Source organism: Gracilinanus agilis, chromosome 4 (genome assembly GCF_016433145.1).
Source record: "Gracilinanus agilis isolate LMUSP501 chromosome 4, AgileGrace, whole genome shotgun sequence".
NCBI lineage: Eukaryota > Metazoa > Chordata > Mammalia > Didelphimorphia > Didelphidae > Gracilinanus > Gracilinanus agilis.
The window spans coordinates 343,843,287-343,861,693 of NC_058133.1; the positions used below are offsets into that span (position 1 = coordinate 343,843,287).

An 18,407-nucleotide genomic window follows, 5' to 3' on the forward strand; every position below is an offset into this window, starting at 1 on the left:
AATGGACTTAATAATAATTGAAAAGTCAAATCTATTTAGCCATACATTCTATAATGGCCCAATTTGGTGGTTTCAAATTATGAGCACAATCGATCCATACACTTTACCTAGAATGCTTTATCTGTGAATGAATTATTTTTTCATAATATAACAAGCCTCATTCTTTTGCTTCTGCTATAAAGAGTACAACATATTCTCCAAAGCCATATAGAAACCTGTCTTTCTCACCATTCTCTTTGAAAAAGAAGAAAGTAGAGGGACAGAGGTGTGGAAGAGATAAGCACAGATTCTCCTGTCCTTGTATAAACAAAGGACTTCCCTATATAAGTTAATATCCTCATATCCCACTGTACCTTATCCTTTGATAAAAAGGATAGAGCTAGCCTGAATAAAAAATTCCTCTAAGCCCTAAATCTGAACTCTCCTTCAGAGTAGTAACAATTTTAGTTTTGGCTCATAATAAGAAACAGGTTTTCTGAACAATGCTAGAGATAGAACAATTAGAACCTGTTCATCTTTTCAACTAAATTATCCCTCCCCCTTTTTCTACTTGAGGTGAGAGTTAGAGATGACAAATAGTTCAACGAGGGCACTAATATTTACAAAATAGAGAGATACAACCCATTAAAGGTAATTTACCTATAAAACTACAGATATTTGTGAAACAATTTCATCTCTACTCTCATTGTCTAAATATAAGAGAAAGTTTTAAGTTTCCTCTCCTCATACACATCTTGATTTAGGCTTTCATCAATGTTTGCTTAGACTATCTCACTAGCCTTCTATTTGGTACTCCTACTTCAAGCATCTCCACTCTTCAATCCAGTCTCCACGCTGCTACCTAAATGGTTTTCCTTAAATACATATCTGCACGTTTTCTCCTCTATTTAATAAACTCCAGTAGCTCCCTATTATAATATAACTTGAATCAAAAATATACTCTAACATTTAAATCTAAAAAAATCAGGCTCCTTTCTACCTTTCCATTCTTTTTGCCCATTACTCTCTCTTTGCATTCAATAATCTAGCCATACTGGCCTATTTGTTGATTAGCACACTCAAGATTCCATCTCCCATTTCAAAACTTTTGTACTGACTATCATCTCACATGCCTGGAATGTAACTCCCTCCTCATTCCTGCCTCTTAGAATCCCTGATTTCTTTCAAATCTCAGCTCAAATACTCCCTTCTGTGTAGGAGTCTTTCTTGATCCCCTTAGTTTCTGGCATACTCTATCACAAAATAGATAATTAGCTCATATTTATTTTGTCTACATTACATGCATACTTATACCTGTATAGTTTTCTTATCTGTAAAATGAAAAGGGTTAGAGTAGATGACCTACAAAGTCCCTCTGAAACAACGATGTTTGAGCATTGGGTCACTGTGGAGACAAACTGTCCTGTGACAAGGAACAGTGATCTATTTTTTTTATTGAAAACTAGAACATGAGAGTCATACTTATCCTTGCATCTTAAAGGGGGAAAAAAGCTGCTGGGAACAGAGAGAAAAAGAAAGCTAGTTGTAGCAAGCTGGGCTAATGAGTTTGAAATCTGACCTATAAACAACGGGGAACTCAAAGATTTTTAAGTCAAGTATCACATTTTGAAAGTGGTACATAAGGAAGATTAATGTGGCAGCAGTAAATAAGAATGAATACAGGGGGCGGGGGCTGAGGACAGAAGCTTATTACTGCAATAGTCTAAATATGAGGTGACAACAGAAGTAGGACTAGAAAGGCAGGGATGAATTCAAGATATAAAAGAATAATCAATAAAACCAATTAGATATGAAAGACAAGGAAAGTAGGGCCAAAGATGACTCAAGTTTCAAGGCTAGAGGTATAGAAGAGTAAATCTAAGTATACAGCAAAAAGAGAAAAAAAGAAAGCAAAAGTAAAATTTTTTTTTTCTTCTTCCTTTTCTCTTCTTTTCTATTTGTGGGGGGCGATAGTGTCATGTTGGAGAAGAAGTGCTTGGCCTTAAACACAATTAGTTTCAGGTACTAGATTGATATATATTCCAATGCAAATGTTTAGCAGACGGTTAGGGCTAGAGTTGGATATGACAAACACTTTCCAAGTGATGTTGAAAGAAATAAACTTTACATCATGCTAGGGTAATCTGACCTGCAGCATGGCCAAATATGTGGAATGACTAGCATCTATACACTGTAAAAACTGCAAGTTATTTTCTTTACCTGTCTACTCCTGAGTTGTCTTATTTGTGAGGGGAGGCAATTGGACCAAGGGTCCCAAAATATGTATCCAAGGCCTAAAATTCTAGAATATATGGCTTTATTACAAGGTTTAAGAATATTCTCTACCAGAGGGTTCGGTTATGGATAAAAGGGGGGTACACTAAGTTGGGGTTGATCTCCTTCCCTTGCTGTGTGACGGAGGGGTAAAGATGATTGAGGTGATAGGAGAGGAATGAAAGGGATGGCCGGGTTTAGGGAGGAATGGGATAAGGTGGTATTTGGATGGTAAGGGTACAGGTGAGGAATTCAGGAGAGGCAGCTGACACAGACTAGACACTCAGGCCAGAGACAGAGGACACTGGGGGGAAATAGGCTGAACCCTTCCAGGCAGGAAAGGTATTTTTACAGACACAAGGAATAGGGCCAGACAGAAGTGGTTTGAATCTGACTTGAGGGTTTTCTTGTCAGTTTCTCAAGTCCTCAAAGGAGGAATCACGAGGCTCTACCCTGTCAGTGAAATTGAAGGGATTCAGGAGGAAGCATTGGGCAACTACTTCCTCCCAAGATGGATGCCTCTAGTTTCCCTCAGGAAATAAAAAGAGAATTATTCCTTCCCCTTCACCCTTGCCTAATTTCTTCAACACAAAAGATTCTCCAGAGGGTTTAATTAGGTAACCAAGGGTTTATTAATGTTTCAGGATTGGTCTGGAAGGAGAGAGGGGACTGGGGTTTCTGACAACTGCTAGGGAGAAACTCAAGATGGGGGAGGGTCACAGGAATGGGTTAGACTGAGAGATAACCTGCTCTCTCAGCCGAGGAAGATTTGGTTGCTTTTAGGTAGAGGGTATACTATAGGGATAGTTTGAATTCAAGGATGTCCTACTTGCCTATTCAGGAAAACTAAACCCACAAAGTCTTTTCACTAAAAACCCAAAAGCCACCCTGCCTCCCAGAGCCCCAGGAAAACAGGAAGGGGAAAACAGGGAAATAATATGGAGAAGGTCAGGGAGAGGTCCAGAGAAATTAGCTAGGTACAAATTGTCCAAAGACAAGGCACAGGCCAAAGCAAACCAAAAGCCAAAATAGAGCTCTGGTTGATCTTTCCGCTCTGTTCAAGCGTCAGGGACCAACTGAATTTTCTCTCAGAATTCTAAGGCTTCTAACTGCCAGAAGTTTTCAGTTGGCCCTCTGCAAGAGCAATACCTCTCTTGCATCTTTTGCATTACAGTTCAATATACAATGAATAGATAACAAAAATATATCGTGGTAGAGGATTGATCATTTTGTTTTATTCTTCATTCTTTTCAAAAGCTTAACAAAACCTTTGGCCCCAAACTAAGCCAAAAATTAGTCCAAAGAATTACATATTAATTATTCCTGGAAAGAAATGAGTTACTGATATAGAAAAGGCTACCTGAGTTGGTCCTCAATTGTTGCCCTTTTCATTACCACCTTTCCTCTTTTAGCTTACATTGATGTGATTTCCTCTCTTCCCAGATTCTTAAAAATCTACTTATTATGAAAGATCTGTCTAAAGTACCAAGTACAAAGTGAAAACATTAGCTGAATACAGGAAACAGTAGTAATTAGAACACTATCTGTTATAGAGGTGTCATAGGGTGCCACCTTATTGAGAAAGTTTTGCTTGCTGTTTTTTCTTCTTCCTTTTTTTGGGGTGTGGGGGGTGGGTAAAAGATAGATCTTGTTCTGCCCTAAAAGTCAGTATCTATTACCTTAAGGCAGGTAGAGAAAGTAAGGATAATTTTTCTATTGAAAACATACAAATCTTCAAATCTGGCCTCACACAGCTTCCTAGCTGTGTGACTCTAGATAAGTCACTTAATCCCTATTGCCTAGCCCTTACCACTCTTCTGTCTTAGAATCATATTGATTCTAAGACAGAAGGTAAGGGTTAAAAAACAAAATGAAACACAAATGGCAGGAAAGTGACTCTGGAAAAATGAAACTGGATTATTTTTAGTAGAAATATAAGAATTAAGAATTAAAAAATAAAAGGGAGGGAAGATTCTCCAAGGTAGAAAGTCTAGAAATAATGAATAGAACTGTTAAGAGAATTGGGAGTTGTAATTGATTCTTTGCAGAATCACTTAAACTGTCCACAAACAAAATTAGTTTGTTTAAAGTTTAGTTTAAGTTTCTGTGATCCCTTTTTTAACACGAGTAATTTCCAAACGTAATGCCATTTGCATCTAAAATGAATCCTAGTAACAAAGAAACACATTTAAGCAAAATAGTCAAAAAAACTATCATATCAGATAGTATATGTGGCATTCCAACTCTATTCTGTCACCCACCTTCTCTTGTTCTCTAAGATCAGAGATTGGTTATTGAAATTAATCTATTTTTTTAGTACTGTTTTCATTTATATTATTAAAGTTAGGTTCTACTAATTTTGCTTACTTCACTCAGTATCAGTTCTTAAAGTCTTTCTATATTTCTCTGAATTGTTTATATTCATATTTTTTGGAACATAAGAGTATCCCATTGCATTTACATATTACAATTTGTTCAACAACTCTCCAATTTATAGGCATCTACTTTGTTTTCAATTTTTGAGTACCACAAGGAGTACTTCTCAGAATATTATATTACATATTCTAACTTCATGTCTTTAACTTCGTTGGGTTGAAGACTACAAATAGTTAAAGCTATGGTATTTCAAGGTTTTTACTATACTTAGTATTAAGGTAAGGCTAGTAACTTTTTTTAGCACTAATCCCAACCATTAAATAGATTAATGCATTATTTTAAAACCATCAACCATTTCTAATCACTTAAAAAAATAAAATATTAAACAAAAATTTGGCTTGAAATTGTCACTCTTACCCTCTCCCCCGTGTTTACTTTTACCTTATAACTTGCACAACAGTTTTCTGAAGAGATGCAGTCTTGAGCGTGATGGCTGATTTGTTCAGTGCCAAGAGAACAGGATGTTGTCCAAGGACCTGAAGAGATGGGGAAGCAGGCAAGAAACGCCCAATATATTGTTCAACAATATTTCCTAGTAGTTGGTTCAGATAGGCATTCTGGGTTTGAGAATGACAACAGATAACACACATGCCCTAAGGGAAAAATAAAAAAGGGAACGATGAAATGTAAAGAATGTGTCAGACAAAAGAACACTACCTTTGTATTTGTTTTCATTTGCTGGAAGTTTTAAGTTGCCAAACATATGGCATCATTAATATATACTACAGAGCATTTAATTTACTATGACTAGGAATTGAGCTTGTACAGTCCTTGGAAGAATTCTATAGTATAGGGCTAAATGTATTCTAGGGAGCAAAATAACTGTATTTTTGCATTCTTCATATGGGAAAAGCAATATATTGTACCTTTTGGATATAAATATTTTAATTTCTCTTCCACATCAATATATATACACACAATGTTCCTCATTCTTAAAAAAGTACTGTATACGTATATACACTAATGTGTATATACATGCATATATATTTAGTTAATATATACTCACACACATACAGTCCATCTTATTACAAGAATGATGAAATAGTATAATTTGAGAATTCTGTTATATTTTACATCAATGAATTATGGTTTTCCTCAAGCAAAATATGTCAGTCATGCTACCATGGCACAAGTATTTTTTAAGTCAATATTACACTCTGAGGGCTAACAACAATAAAGCAAAAACATAAAAGATAATATCATAGGAATAACAGAGACTAACAATAGCTATGCATAAAATCAAAGAGAAAAATGGTCAAAAGTTTGTCACTGATCACTTCATTTACAAAATCCCAAATACAGGTAGTTACCAACTTTAAAATACAATATTTTCCTGGTAATGATATTAATGTTGTATAGGCTCCTGAGCTAGCCCACAAAGATTTCTTTGTTTAATTGATATTCCAGGGTCTATGACTGACTTTGGACTGGCTTTCCTTCGTGTCTGGATTTCTTTTGCTTCTCACATCTGCCTCTTGGAATCCCTGATTTCCCATCACTGGCTCTTTCTCTATTGTCAATAAACACGTTCACATCATGTTTCCCTCACCTTCAAAAAATCTTTCCTTGATCCATTCATGCCTGATAGCTACAGTCCCAGATCTCCCCTCATTTTTGTGGTTAACCTCCTTAAGAAGGCTGTCTACAATAAGGATCTCCACTTATTTTTTCTTACTTTCTTTGTAATTCTCTGTGATGTGGCTTCTGATCTCATAATTCAACTGGTATTGCTCTCTCCAAAGTTATAATGATCTCTTAATTGCCACATTTAATGGTCTTCTCTTCTTTCTTGACTTTTCAGAAATCACTGAGCATGTCCATCTCCTCCTTCTTCCCCATTCTAGGTTTCTGGGACCTGTTCTTTTCTTCTGGTTATCCTCCTACCTGTCTGATCATGCCTCTGTCTCCTTTGAGGATTTTCATCCATACCGTAACTGCTGACCATAGCTCTGTCCTAGGCCTTCTCTTCCTCCCTCTTTACTATTTCACTTGATCTTATCAGTTCCTTTGGATTCAATTATCATCTCTTTTGTAGATGAGTTGTCAGATTGATCTAGCCAGGAATACCACCAATCTCCCATCTCCAACTGCCTTTTTTACTCAAACTGGATATCTTGGACACATCATAAATTTAACACATCCACAATTGAAGTCTTTATTCCTCTCTGCAAACTCTGCCTTTTTCCTACCCTCATTATTATTTTTGAAAGGTACCACTATACTCTCAGTGATTCAGGCCCACAACCAAAGTGCCACTCCCTACTCCTCACTCTCACCCTGCATATCCAATCAGGGAGTCAAATCCTATTGATCCTACCTTCATAAAAATCATCATGTACACCCCCTTCTCTCCTCTGACATTGCCACTACCCTGGTATAGACACTCATCACTGTCTCCTGCCTGGACCATCGCAATAGCCTGTTGGCCTGTCTCCCTGCCACGAGTCTTTCTCCATTTCCAATTCATCCTCCATTTGGCTGTTGAACTGAACTTCCTAAAATGCAGGTAACACCACCATACCATCATGGAGGGGTCCTCTCCAATTCCAGAAAGGTCAGTGGTTATAGAAGATCCTTTATTTAGCATTCGAAGCCTTCCATGATGTAGCCCCTTACTCCTCTCCCCATTCTCTATGAATCAGTGACACCATCTTTCTTGTTGTTGCTTCATGAGACATTCCATCTCCTGCTGCTGAGTCTGCACACTTGTTCCCCAGGCATGGAATGCTCACCCTTCCCACCTTTTAGCTTCCACGGTTTCTGCTGAGGCTCAGCTAAAATCCCACTTTCTGCAAGAAGCCATCCCCCAGTTCTCCTTAATCTTAAAGCCTTCCCTCTGAAGCCACCTTTAATTTATTCTGTACATTTCTTACTCATACAAAGTTGTCTCTCCCATTAGATTGCGAGTTCCTTGAGACCTGGGCCGGTGGGTTTTGTTGTTGGTCTTTCTCTGTATTCCCCGTTCTGAGATCAGTGCTGTGAGTGTGAAATCTCCTGCCCACTTATATCAGGATTACATTTTAGAATAAGTAATGATTATATTGTTTTGAATTAAGTAAGACAGCTGCTTTAATAGATCTAATCATTGTTAGCACAGGCCTCAGTTTGCACCTTAGCCCTTAACTTGCTCTATCATGCACCCTCAGCAATTAGGGTCTTGAACGTGTGACCAGGTCTCCATTAGCATAGAGGCTTTTGCCCTGCTTGGGGGGCCTGGCACCTCCTCCCTGCCCTGTTCACCTTTCTATACATCATCCTTGACATTATCAGGCCTAGAAAGTAGGGTTCAGGCTCCCTCACTCCCTCTTTGCCTATCAAGTGACTTCTTTCACCAGTGAGAGGCATCTCCGAGTTGCCCCCACCAATGAACAGTGATTGTGCATGCCTCTATGTGTAGATGGGTATAGCCAATGTCTTGGATTATTTCTGTACTGGTATATAAGTCTTGATAGTCTGGGGGTCTAAAGGAAGGCCTCTCACAAGGCTCTGGGTCTTTTGGTCTTGACCAGAAGTCTGGCTTTATTGTGAGACTGGCCTTCTCCCAATAAACCTCTCTTTTTGGCTTGGAGACTCTGTTTCTCTTATTTGACTTTTTGCTAAGAGAATTTTTCCCTTAGAGCTTGGCACATAATGAGTACTTAACAAATTCTAGTTGATCTTCTGCAAAATGTTTTTCCCAATGCTTCAAGCTGCTAGTGTTTTCTACGCTATGAAGGATTTACTCTCTATAAGCTTTACATAAACTAAAAATGTATATTCTGTCTTCCTCATTTAAATATAAGTTCTTTGTAGATGGACACTACTTTTGTTTTTTCTAGTAGCCTCAGTACTTATAAGTAATGGTGCTTGGCACAAAGCAAGTCCTAATGAATGATTGCTTATTGATTTCTCATGTCAATCTCTACTCAACTGTGTGGCAGGTTTTCCTATAAGTCATTCAAGTTTTTTTCTTTTTAAGTCCATACCTTCTGACTTAGAATTAATACTGTGTATTTGTTCCAAGGCAGAGAGTAGTAGGCAATGGTAGGCATTTAGGGGTAAGTGACTTGCCCAGGATCATACAGTTAAGAAGTACCTATGATCAGGTTTGAACCCCGGTCCTCTTGACTTAAGGCTTGGCTCTCAATCCACTGAGCCACCTAACTGCCCCCATTCAAGGCTCTTTTGGGTTAAGAATCTTGAACCTCTAAAAGAACTTAAGTTTTTGTGCTCCTTAAAAGGACAAAAAAAAAATTACTTTTCCTCAAGGTCAATGTATATAAGATTTTTTAGAAGTTTTTTTTTTTTTTTTTTTTATCATTTTTGTTTATTATAAAACATTCCTAGGGGGCAGCTGGGTAGCTCAGTGGAGTGAGAGCCAGGCCTAGAGACAGGAGGTCCTAGGTTCAAACCCGGCCTCAGCCACTTCCCAGCTGTGTGACCCTGGGCAGGTCACTTGACCCCCATTGTCCACCCTTACCACTCTTCCACCTATGAGACAATACACAGAAGTACAAGGGTTTAAAACAAAACAAAACAAAACAAAAAAAAAAAAACAAAAAAAAAAACATTCCTGAGAAGTGAAAGTTTATTACTTGTGGGCAGCTTAAGCATAAATGTACTTACCTGAAGATAGAGAGGAAGGCTCTTCCGAATAGCAGTCAGCATAGCTGTGGGCAGGTCTTTCTCTTGTTGTAGAACAGCATGTGGCAGAAGCAAGCAGTCTATGATACGGAACAGGAGCTTCTGTGCTTTAGAAGTGGCAAGAATCAGCGCCCATGACTTTACAAGGACCCCTACAGCAGAAGCAACGGGGGGAAAAATACAGAAATTAGAAAACATGAACAATACTACCAACTTCTGCCAAACATTTGCTAATTAAACCATGCAAGGTCTAAGCACAGCATGTATGAGGGGGAAAAAAAGCAATGGACAGTGAGTTAAGTCTGGTTCTAGGCTCAGATGTATAACTTCCTAGCTATGGGTCCTTGGAGATGTTACTGGAACTCTTTATAACTTGGGGTTCTCACCTTGAAAATGAGGCTTTCATTTTAGCAGAGGGGTAGGAATCCAAGAGGATAGAACAGTAAGATGTGATTATTTAGCTACTTTTGTTTGTTGTAAGAGAGGGTTCAATTTAATGGAGGAAGGAGGGAAAGGGGGACATTTTTGTACTTATAGATGTGTGACAAAAAAACAGAAGCATAGAAAAAATTTATTTAATAATAATAAAAACTTTGTAAAATTAGTGAATGGATGAAATGTGGAAAATCAACTTAGATGACTCCTGAATTCTTGTTCAGCTCTCAAATTTTGATTCTATCTCATTATCACATTTATCAGTTTAAATTTGGATTCTATTTGGTAGATAACTAAGAATTTCTTATTGCAGTGGAAAGAGCAGTGGATCTGCAGTTCAATCTAGGTTCTAATCCTTCCTTTGTTATTACCACCTGTGGGATCCTATGCACATCAGTCAATCTCTCAAAACCTCTCAGTTTCTCTATCTGTAAAAATGGGGGTATTGGACTGGTGCAATAAGAAAGTCTCTTCAAGTCCTAAACTGAAGATCCTAATGGGGAGTGTGTGTCAGGGATCTGTCCTTGGTCTTATGATAAGATTCTACTTTAAATACTTTAGTAAATATATTACAGTTTCCTTGGTGCTAAGAAACCATGCATTTGTAATCTCTGCATTTGAAGGGAAAAGAGCAATTAATCTAAATTCATGTGTTTCAAAGAAAATAGCACCAAACCAATTTTTTACAAACCCAATGTGTTTCTTAACAGAAAACCAGGACGTTTCTTTAGAAAACTAATTATCAAGAGTCTGAGTCTTTTGCTCAATAGTCTTTCAGATGGTTCATAATGGGGGTACATTTCTTAGTAAAAATGTGCTAAGAAGGCTGACTTACAAATTTCCTGAAAAAAGCCTTATTTCATCACATGCTATAACAAGGGCTGGTTCAGACAGCGTGGGTGAAAACCTACTGAACAAAGGCTAATTATTTACTCATTTTAGAAAATAAAGGGGGAAAAAAGGCTATGTCCAAAACAGAAAGCTGTAGATAACTTACTATGTATTTGTATGTTTGTTTATATGTATTATACACATAATAAATCCATATATACTTATGTTCTGAAACTGAAAAAAAGGCAAAAAAAAATAGGGCTGCAGAAGAAGTTATTGATGTGTAAAAGTCAACCCATAATCACCTCTATGAACAACAAACAACATTAATCTTCTTGTGTAAAAGAAAATACAATGATCAATCATAAAGAAACTCAATGTTCACTTAGCAATATTTTAAATAATGCTGCCTCACTCCCCATTTTTTCTACCTATTGGAAAAAAGCATTTATAGGACCTCATATTAATATACTCTTAAAAGGGTATTGCCATTATTCCTGACATTCACAATGACTCATTCTACTCTCATTTGTCACACCTAGATCATTTGGGATGGATAGGTACCTTCTACATGCATACATATTCGTCCACACTGGAAATTTCATCAGCTGTAAGGTTAAAGTACTTTATTGGGAACCATCTGTTTTACAGGTTCATAGGACAGAGAGAAGATACATCAATTTTACTGCTACACTTTTTAACGTTTCACTGAAAGGCAAACATTTCTTTGAAATAGTAGAGAGGTAAAATTTCCAGGAATTCTGAAGTCACTGGAGATTTTTAAAAAGGAAACTGGGGAAGAAGGTCGTTAGAAATGTAAATACATGTCATGTTTTTCTTGTCTTTTAAGCATTTTATAGATCTAAAGTTACTTTGTTATAAGTTAGGAGCATAAACATACATTGTTTTTAACTTGTTTACTCCTATAATCATGGTAATTGGCATATCTAATACTTAATCATTTATGAAGCATGCAGTATAAATAAGGCACGTGGAATACAAAGATAAAAACAACACAATCCTTGTCCTCAAGAGCCTTACATCCTATTAGTGGTTATAAAACCAGATTAGGCAACAAAATAATCTGAGGAGGAAGAATGAATAACTGAGAAGATAAGGAAGATGTAGTCTCTGAACTGAATTTTGAAGAAAGTTAAAGATTTCATGAGAAAAAACTCAGGAAGACTTTCCTTCCAGGAATGAGGGGACATACATGCAACTAGGAAATAGAATGGTGAGTCCAATAGGTAGAAGTCCAGTTTTTTGAGTCAAATAACTCAAGTAGCACTGGAGTTTACTAGTTTAATTGTGTGAAGGAGGGTTAAACAAAGAGCATGGATATTAGTTAAGAGGCAAATTCTTGGGGTTTTAAAATTCTATGCTGAGGAGTTTATATTTTGAAAATAAACTATAATTATAAAAACTATATGGTATATTCTGGTAAATGTTTAACAACTGGTTCTCCAGAAGAAAAAAAAGATGCAAAGGCACTCTTTTAAATTAAATCTGTACTATTAACCTTTTTCCTCTATAATTTTCTTAAGCCTAGATCCTTAACAATATGAGTTAATCATTGACTTATCTAGTCTGATTATTTATGAGTCGCATCACTGCAGGAATGCACCCAACTATGAGATTACAAATCCATGGAAAAAATAAGTGTATTTTAAATGCAGAAAAACTTTAAAACTTTCACTATTAATAAATAAGGAAATTTTCTCCTAGATCATTTTGTAGATCTTCTGCAATTACTGGCCCAGAAGGAAATACCTTGCACTTTCAAAACTTTTAAATTTGTCTATCTGCCTTTTTAGCCTACACTTTTTGACTAAGTAGGGATAATAAACTAATTTCTAACTTTTAATGAAATAAATATGTATATGATTTCTGGGTTACTGCCTATTACTGAAGGTTTCTGAAAACTAGGTTAGATCAGAACACTGACTCATACGCTAAACCTTACTTTGGAGGACACCATGTGAATATATCTTCTTGATACAAGGAGTAATAGTAGTAATACTAATTATAGCTAGGATTTCTATGGTGCTCATTATGTGCCAGTGTCCTGGGCTAAGCATTTTACAAATATTATCACATTTGCTACTTACAACAACCCTGAAAGATAAGTGCTATTGTGCCCATTTTAAAGATAGGGGAACTGAGGTAGGCAAAAGTTAAGTGACTTGCCCAAGGTCACACGATTATTAAATATCTGTGGTTGGAGTTGACCTTGGGTCTTTCTGACTTCAGGCCTGGCACTCTATCTGCTATATCACCTAGCTGCCCCAAGTGGTGGACTAGAGATGTGGAATGAGTTATGTGTTGTCAGAATGGGCAGTAGCTTGGCTTATTTTTTTTTTTTTTTACTTTGTTAACAAAGAAGGCTGAATGGGCACTGGGGAGTCATAGAGAAGTGATGGTGCTAGTGATGAAAAATTATGAAATATTAAAAAGTAAGAAAGCATCAAAAGTAACTGAGCAAGGCTCTTCTTTTCTTATGAAAATGATGATTCCCTCTGCAAGCTGGAATTTATCTTTCTCTGGCCCTTATGATTTCTAATATGTTGCTTTCTCACTGGAGGACTTCAACTACAAAGACTTAACACTGAAATCTTCCTATTACATAGTTTTTAGAAATCATCTTTGGTAAGTAAAAAGCCAGATAGCAAGATATGAGAAGCTTCTCTTAAATATTTTACTTTCTAATATCTTGGAACAAGAAATCTTAAGAAGAAAAAAAATCTTCCTTCCAAAAATATCTCTAGTGAATATTTCCTTCCTGTACCTTTTGTCTTAGAATCAATATTAAGTTTCAGTTCCAAGACAGAAAAGCAATAAGGGCTTAGAGAATTAGGCTTAAGTGACTTGCCCAAAGGCATACATATAGGAAGTGGCTAAGGCCACATTTGAACCCAGGACCTCTCATCTTCAGACCTGGCTCTGTATTCACTGACACAACTATCTGCCCCACTAAATCATCTTGAAAAACAAAACTATTCAAAACCTAGTAAACAACTTTGGGGCAATTCAATATAGAGTCCAAGTTCTTCAGGAGAACTTAAATAATGTTAAAATATTTAGAAGATGTGCTCCAGAGCACCTGGTAGAATCTTCAGCAATTAAACTACTAGAAGTTATTAGGCACCTACTTTGTGATGGTCACAAAAGACACAAAGACAGAAATGAAATCATCTTTGTCTTCAAGAGGCTTATCAGTGAAAAAATGTATATTAATGTATATAAGTACATGCAAAACAATACGAAATCATTAGGGAGTAGAGGAAGATCTGTACCGAAGGTGTACAAGGGGTCCTAAACATGACAGAGTCACAGACCACTGAAATAGACTATTAGGAATTTTTTTCCTATTGCTCTAAAGTTAGCATGGATCACTGGGAGCTGACCAGGAAATTCATTCCTTCATTCTTTGATGACAGAGTAAGGGATCTTCCTACAAAACCAAAATTTTGAGTTACTAATAAAAGAATGATGTCAAGAACTCTTGGTCAATACATACCCATTATCTTGTATGTCAGCTGTAGGCCTGCATTGGAACTTTTTTTTCCCAAATAAGGCTTAACATATTTTAATACCTCTCCAAGGTATTCTAATGCTTTTGTGACCATGGCAGACTTCTCAGAAAGTGTTTGTAAGCTACTAAATGTTATGCCAACAGCCTGAAAAATAAAGGAGAAATAAATATGATTGATTCTTTCACATTTAAAAAGTAGGGCTGAACTCCATCTCCATTTACCTAAACCCAAATCCCTAAATTTCCATTAAAATCTCATTACAATTAAAATACAGATCAAAGGAAGGATTAGAAAGACTCAATTCTTACAATCAAAATGATTTTTAAACAAGAGGTCCAAAATCAGTTCTTTAATAAATAATTGCAATGTGCAGCTAGCTGGTGCAGTGGAATCACAGCTGGAACTGGATGGATCAGGAAGGCTTGAGTTTAAATCTGGCTTCAGACACTTACTAATTGGGTGGTCCCAGGCAAGTCATTTAATTCTATTTGCCTCAGTTTGCTCATCTGTAAAATGAGCTTGAGAAGGAAATGGCAAATCACTTCAGTATCTTTGTCAAGAAAAACCCAAAAGGAGTCATAAAGAGTCAGACACAATGGAAAGAACTGAACAACATCAAAACAACAGATTAAGCTCAAGAGGGCTGTGGCAAGAACTATAATCTATGTTCAACTGGGAGAGAGCAAAAAACAAAACAAAACAATGCCACAATACAGTCACCTACAGTTTGTACTTCTAGAATATACCTAATAAGGGGTCAATTAGACTTTTCTTAAAGATCTCTCATCAAAAGGACTTCAACACCTCTGCCATGGAAACTTATTTCATTTTTTGATAGCTCTAATAATTTAGGAAATATTTCCTTGACCTAATCTGCCTTTCTGAAATTTTTAAACCTTCTTCTAATTTTGCCCTTGACAGCCAGGCAAAACAAATTACTTCCACTTCCAAATGAATTAATTCTTCCAATATTTGAAGATAGCAAAGACAGCTCTCATGGCCCACTTCTCTATGCTAACCATTCCCTGTTCATTTAAGCAACCTTCCTATGGCAAGATCTCAAGCTTCCACCATCTTGGTTGCTCTATACTAGTAGGCTTATAAATGTCCTCAACCAAAATGTAGGACCCCAAAGTAAGCAAAATGTTTCAGATTTTGACTATAGCAGACTGTGGCAAAACTAAAACTACCTAATCCTGTATTCACGGAAGCTTTTAATGAAGCCAAGATTAGGATTAGCTGTTTTTGCTTCCATGTCATACTGCTGCCTCATCTAAGGCCATTAAAACTCTCAGGCCTCTTTTCAGACCAACAACTATCTATTCCATCGTGAACTTGAAATTTATTTTTTACATTTTTACTACTTTTTAAAACTTAGATTCAATGTAACTTTCTATCCTGTGGAGAACTTTTTTTTTTTTTTTTTTTTTTTTTTTTGCATCTTGCCTATTATATGTCAATTATATCTTCTAGTTTGAGGCTAACTGCAAATCCACTAGGCATGACAACTATGAAGAACCACACATATAAGCTTATGGAGGTTATTTTGCATGAAAATCTATTGAAATAGCATCTAAGTAGGGAATTTAAAGTTCAAAACATGAGGTTTTGAAAGGAAATATTTTTCTTGGAAAATAGATAAAGCCATAGACTGAATTCAAAGGCCAGACATAACTCCCATTCCAAAGCAAATTAATTTCTGTCATAAAATGTTTTGTTACAGCAGTATTTGTACTTTGTGGCTTACTTTAAGTCTCTGAAAACCCTATAATTAACATAAATCACCAACTTATAAGACAGATCTATCTTTGGTCCTATGTCAGCCACTAATATGCCAAAAAAGTCTTATTTTAAGGCAACTCTAATCCACAAAACAGCCCCATTACATGGATGGTGAGGTCTGTATTAAGCTAAGGCACTAATTTATTACTGCAATGCTTTAATATTTTCCATTGAAAATTTTTTAAAGGTTTACTACATTCTTACATGCAACTGTTTTATATCTTTAGTCCAAATTTTTTTCCTATAACAACATATTTTCAATACTGCAATTGAAATCAGTAGAAAACACAAGGCAAGATTTATAGAAATTCTATTCACAGGCAACTTTTCAAGAACATGTCATGTTTTCTTGCATATCACTTTAACTGAGATATATAATTATGCTGATAAATGCACAGTACCTCAAGGAATAGGACAAGTGCTTTTGGAGGGTCTTGTGTGATGGCTAAATGTTCAACTTGAGCCTTTGAGAGAATATTCTTTACTTCTGGAAGCTGAAATAGCAACCTTGTCAGTTCAGCCAACTGTTCCATGTACTCTTTTTCTGTTTTAAAAGACAATATAGCAGGAAATGTACTATACTTCATTCATGAAGCTGTCTTTCTTTTTAAATTCAAATTTCCACAAAATTCAAAGACTCTGAATTAAGTTTCTTTCACTAAGCAAAGGCTTTATTCAAAGAAGTCATGTACTTGTGAAACATTCTAGCACAAAAATTTATTCATGTAAAGCCAACTAGTGTAATAAGTTATCAAAGTAAATTTGGAGCATTTTTTTCAGTCTGGCCTTCCTGCAATTTACAAAATGGGCATAAACAATAGCTTCAGGAGAAGATATGTCCTATAGACAACTAGACTGTATGTAAGAGATAAAAAAAAAAAAAAAAAAAAAAAAACCAGTACAAGTATCACTCAGTGAATAATGGAGTAGAAGAAAGGCAAAATATCTAATATAAAATGGGAAAGAATTATTCATAATTGGGTATTTTTCTTTTTAGGGAGTTCACAGTGTGATGTCTAGTTATTTACTTCAGGTTTTCACTTTTTTTCTGATCAGTTTCTTCAGGGAGAAAAAAAAAGCTTGTCTCCTCAGGAGCAAGTTTTTGTTCTTTGCTTCCAAGGAAACAAGCTCTTTTATCTTTGTATGAGAGAAATTTGTCATGTATGGTGCAGGCAAAACATCAAGAAAAAGAACAGACAGCAAAGGGGAATATAATTCTGTTTATATTCATACCTAATTACAAATCAATCTCTATATCTTTTATATTAGTTGATGAAATTAGCTGGGAATTTTCAACATATCCAACAAAACAGAATTGTGTCCCTCCAAAACACATACCAACAGTTTGTTCAGCATCTATACCAACCAAAATGCCATTAGGCTCAGAGAGGTCTTTCATATGCATTTGCAAGACACAGCGGATCCATGAACGTACAGTCAGGGCTTGGAAAGATGTACAGCCTGAACGGGAAAGTGTCTCAGATAGAGTCCTGATGAAAAAGGTTGTAAATTAGATACACACACACACTAAAATAACAGCAAAGAAAATACACTCATTAGACTCTGATATTGCTATTCATAATGTTTTAGATACCTCATAGAGTTTATACATTAGTTCATTAAGCTCCTATAAAGCACCTACTATGTATAGGGCACATTAGCTCAGAAATCACAAAACAGCATTTAGAGATGGAACACTACAGTTATCTACAAAATGACATTTTACTCAAATATAAAAATTGTCCTTTTGCATAAAATGCCACACTATTTTTGAAAGGTCTCTCTTCCTCTTAGTCCATGTGTTTATAGAGGTTATACTGAAATAAAGATGAAGGGGAAATGGAACTACAAAAGAAAGGAAGGGTTTATAAAACTGAATGCATTGTATTGAGAAAATTGTGAGGAGGGAAGTTCTATGAGATTATAGTCATAGAATGTGAAAGTCAGATGTGGTCTTAAAGGAAATCTATGATCTAGCTCTATTTCTTCCTTTAACAAGTTAGGAAAATGAGGACAAGAAATGAATTTTCCCAAAGATGTGCATATGCACAATATAATATAACTTTGTAATAACTGGAATAGGGGACTTGAACATGGAGCTCCTGACTTCCAATCCAGAATTTATCCTATCAAACCATTTAAGAAGGAAAGAGATATTCAATATTAAGTGAGTAGAAGAAAAGTAAGGAAGGTATAAGAAATAGATACACTGAAGTAAAAAACCAGTATCATTTAATACTTACAAATTTTCCTTTTTTCACTAAATTTTATTCTAATTTTAAGTCAGAAAGAGTATGAAATTACTTCAGCACTGAAATGCTCAATAAGCTACCCTGAACTCTATGGGTGGATGAGAGACTGGGCAGTCATATTCACAGAAGAACAATAAATTGCTATACCTAGGACATCTATCCAGTCAGGCCTAGAGACGGGAGGTCCTAGATTCAAATCCAGCCTCAGACACTTCCTAGCTGTGTGACCCTGGGCAAGTCACTTGACCCCCCCCCAATGCCC

General features: G+C 36.1%; 1 protein-coding gene across 1 annotated transcript in view; it reads right to left on the reverse strand.

Moving 5' to 3' along the window:
• MMS22L (MMS22 like, DNA repair protein) overlaps positions 1-18,407 on the reverse strand; it is a 155,232-nt gene that overhangs the window by 17,066 nt on the left and 119,759 nt on the right. The window contains exons 16-20 of the mRNA XM_044674364.1: positions 17,232-17,383; positions 16,295-16,437; positions 14,096-14,255; positions 9,295-9,464; positions 5,071-5,282 (exon numbers count right to left, since the gene is read on the reverse strand). Coding sequence (XP_044530299.1) covers positions 5,071-5,282; positions 9,295-9,464; positions 14,096-14,255; positions 16,295-16,437; positions 17,232-17,383 — 837 coding nt within the window. The remainder of the gene's footprint in view (positions 1-5,070; positions 5,283-9,294; positions 9,465-14,095; positions 14,256-16,294; positions 16,438-17,231; positions 17,384-18,407) is intronic.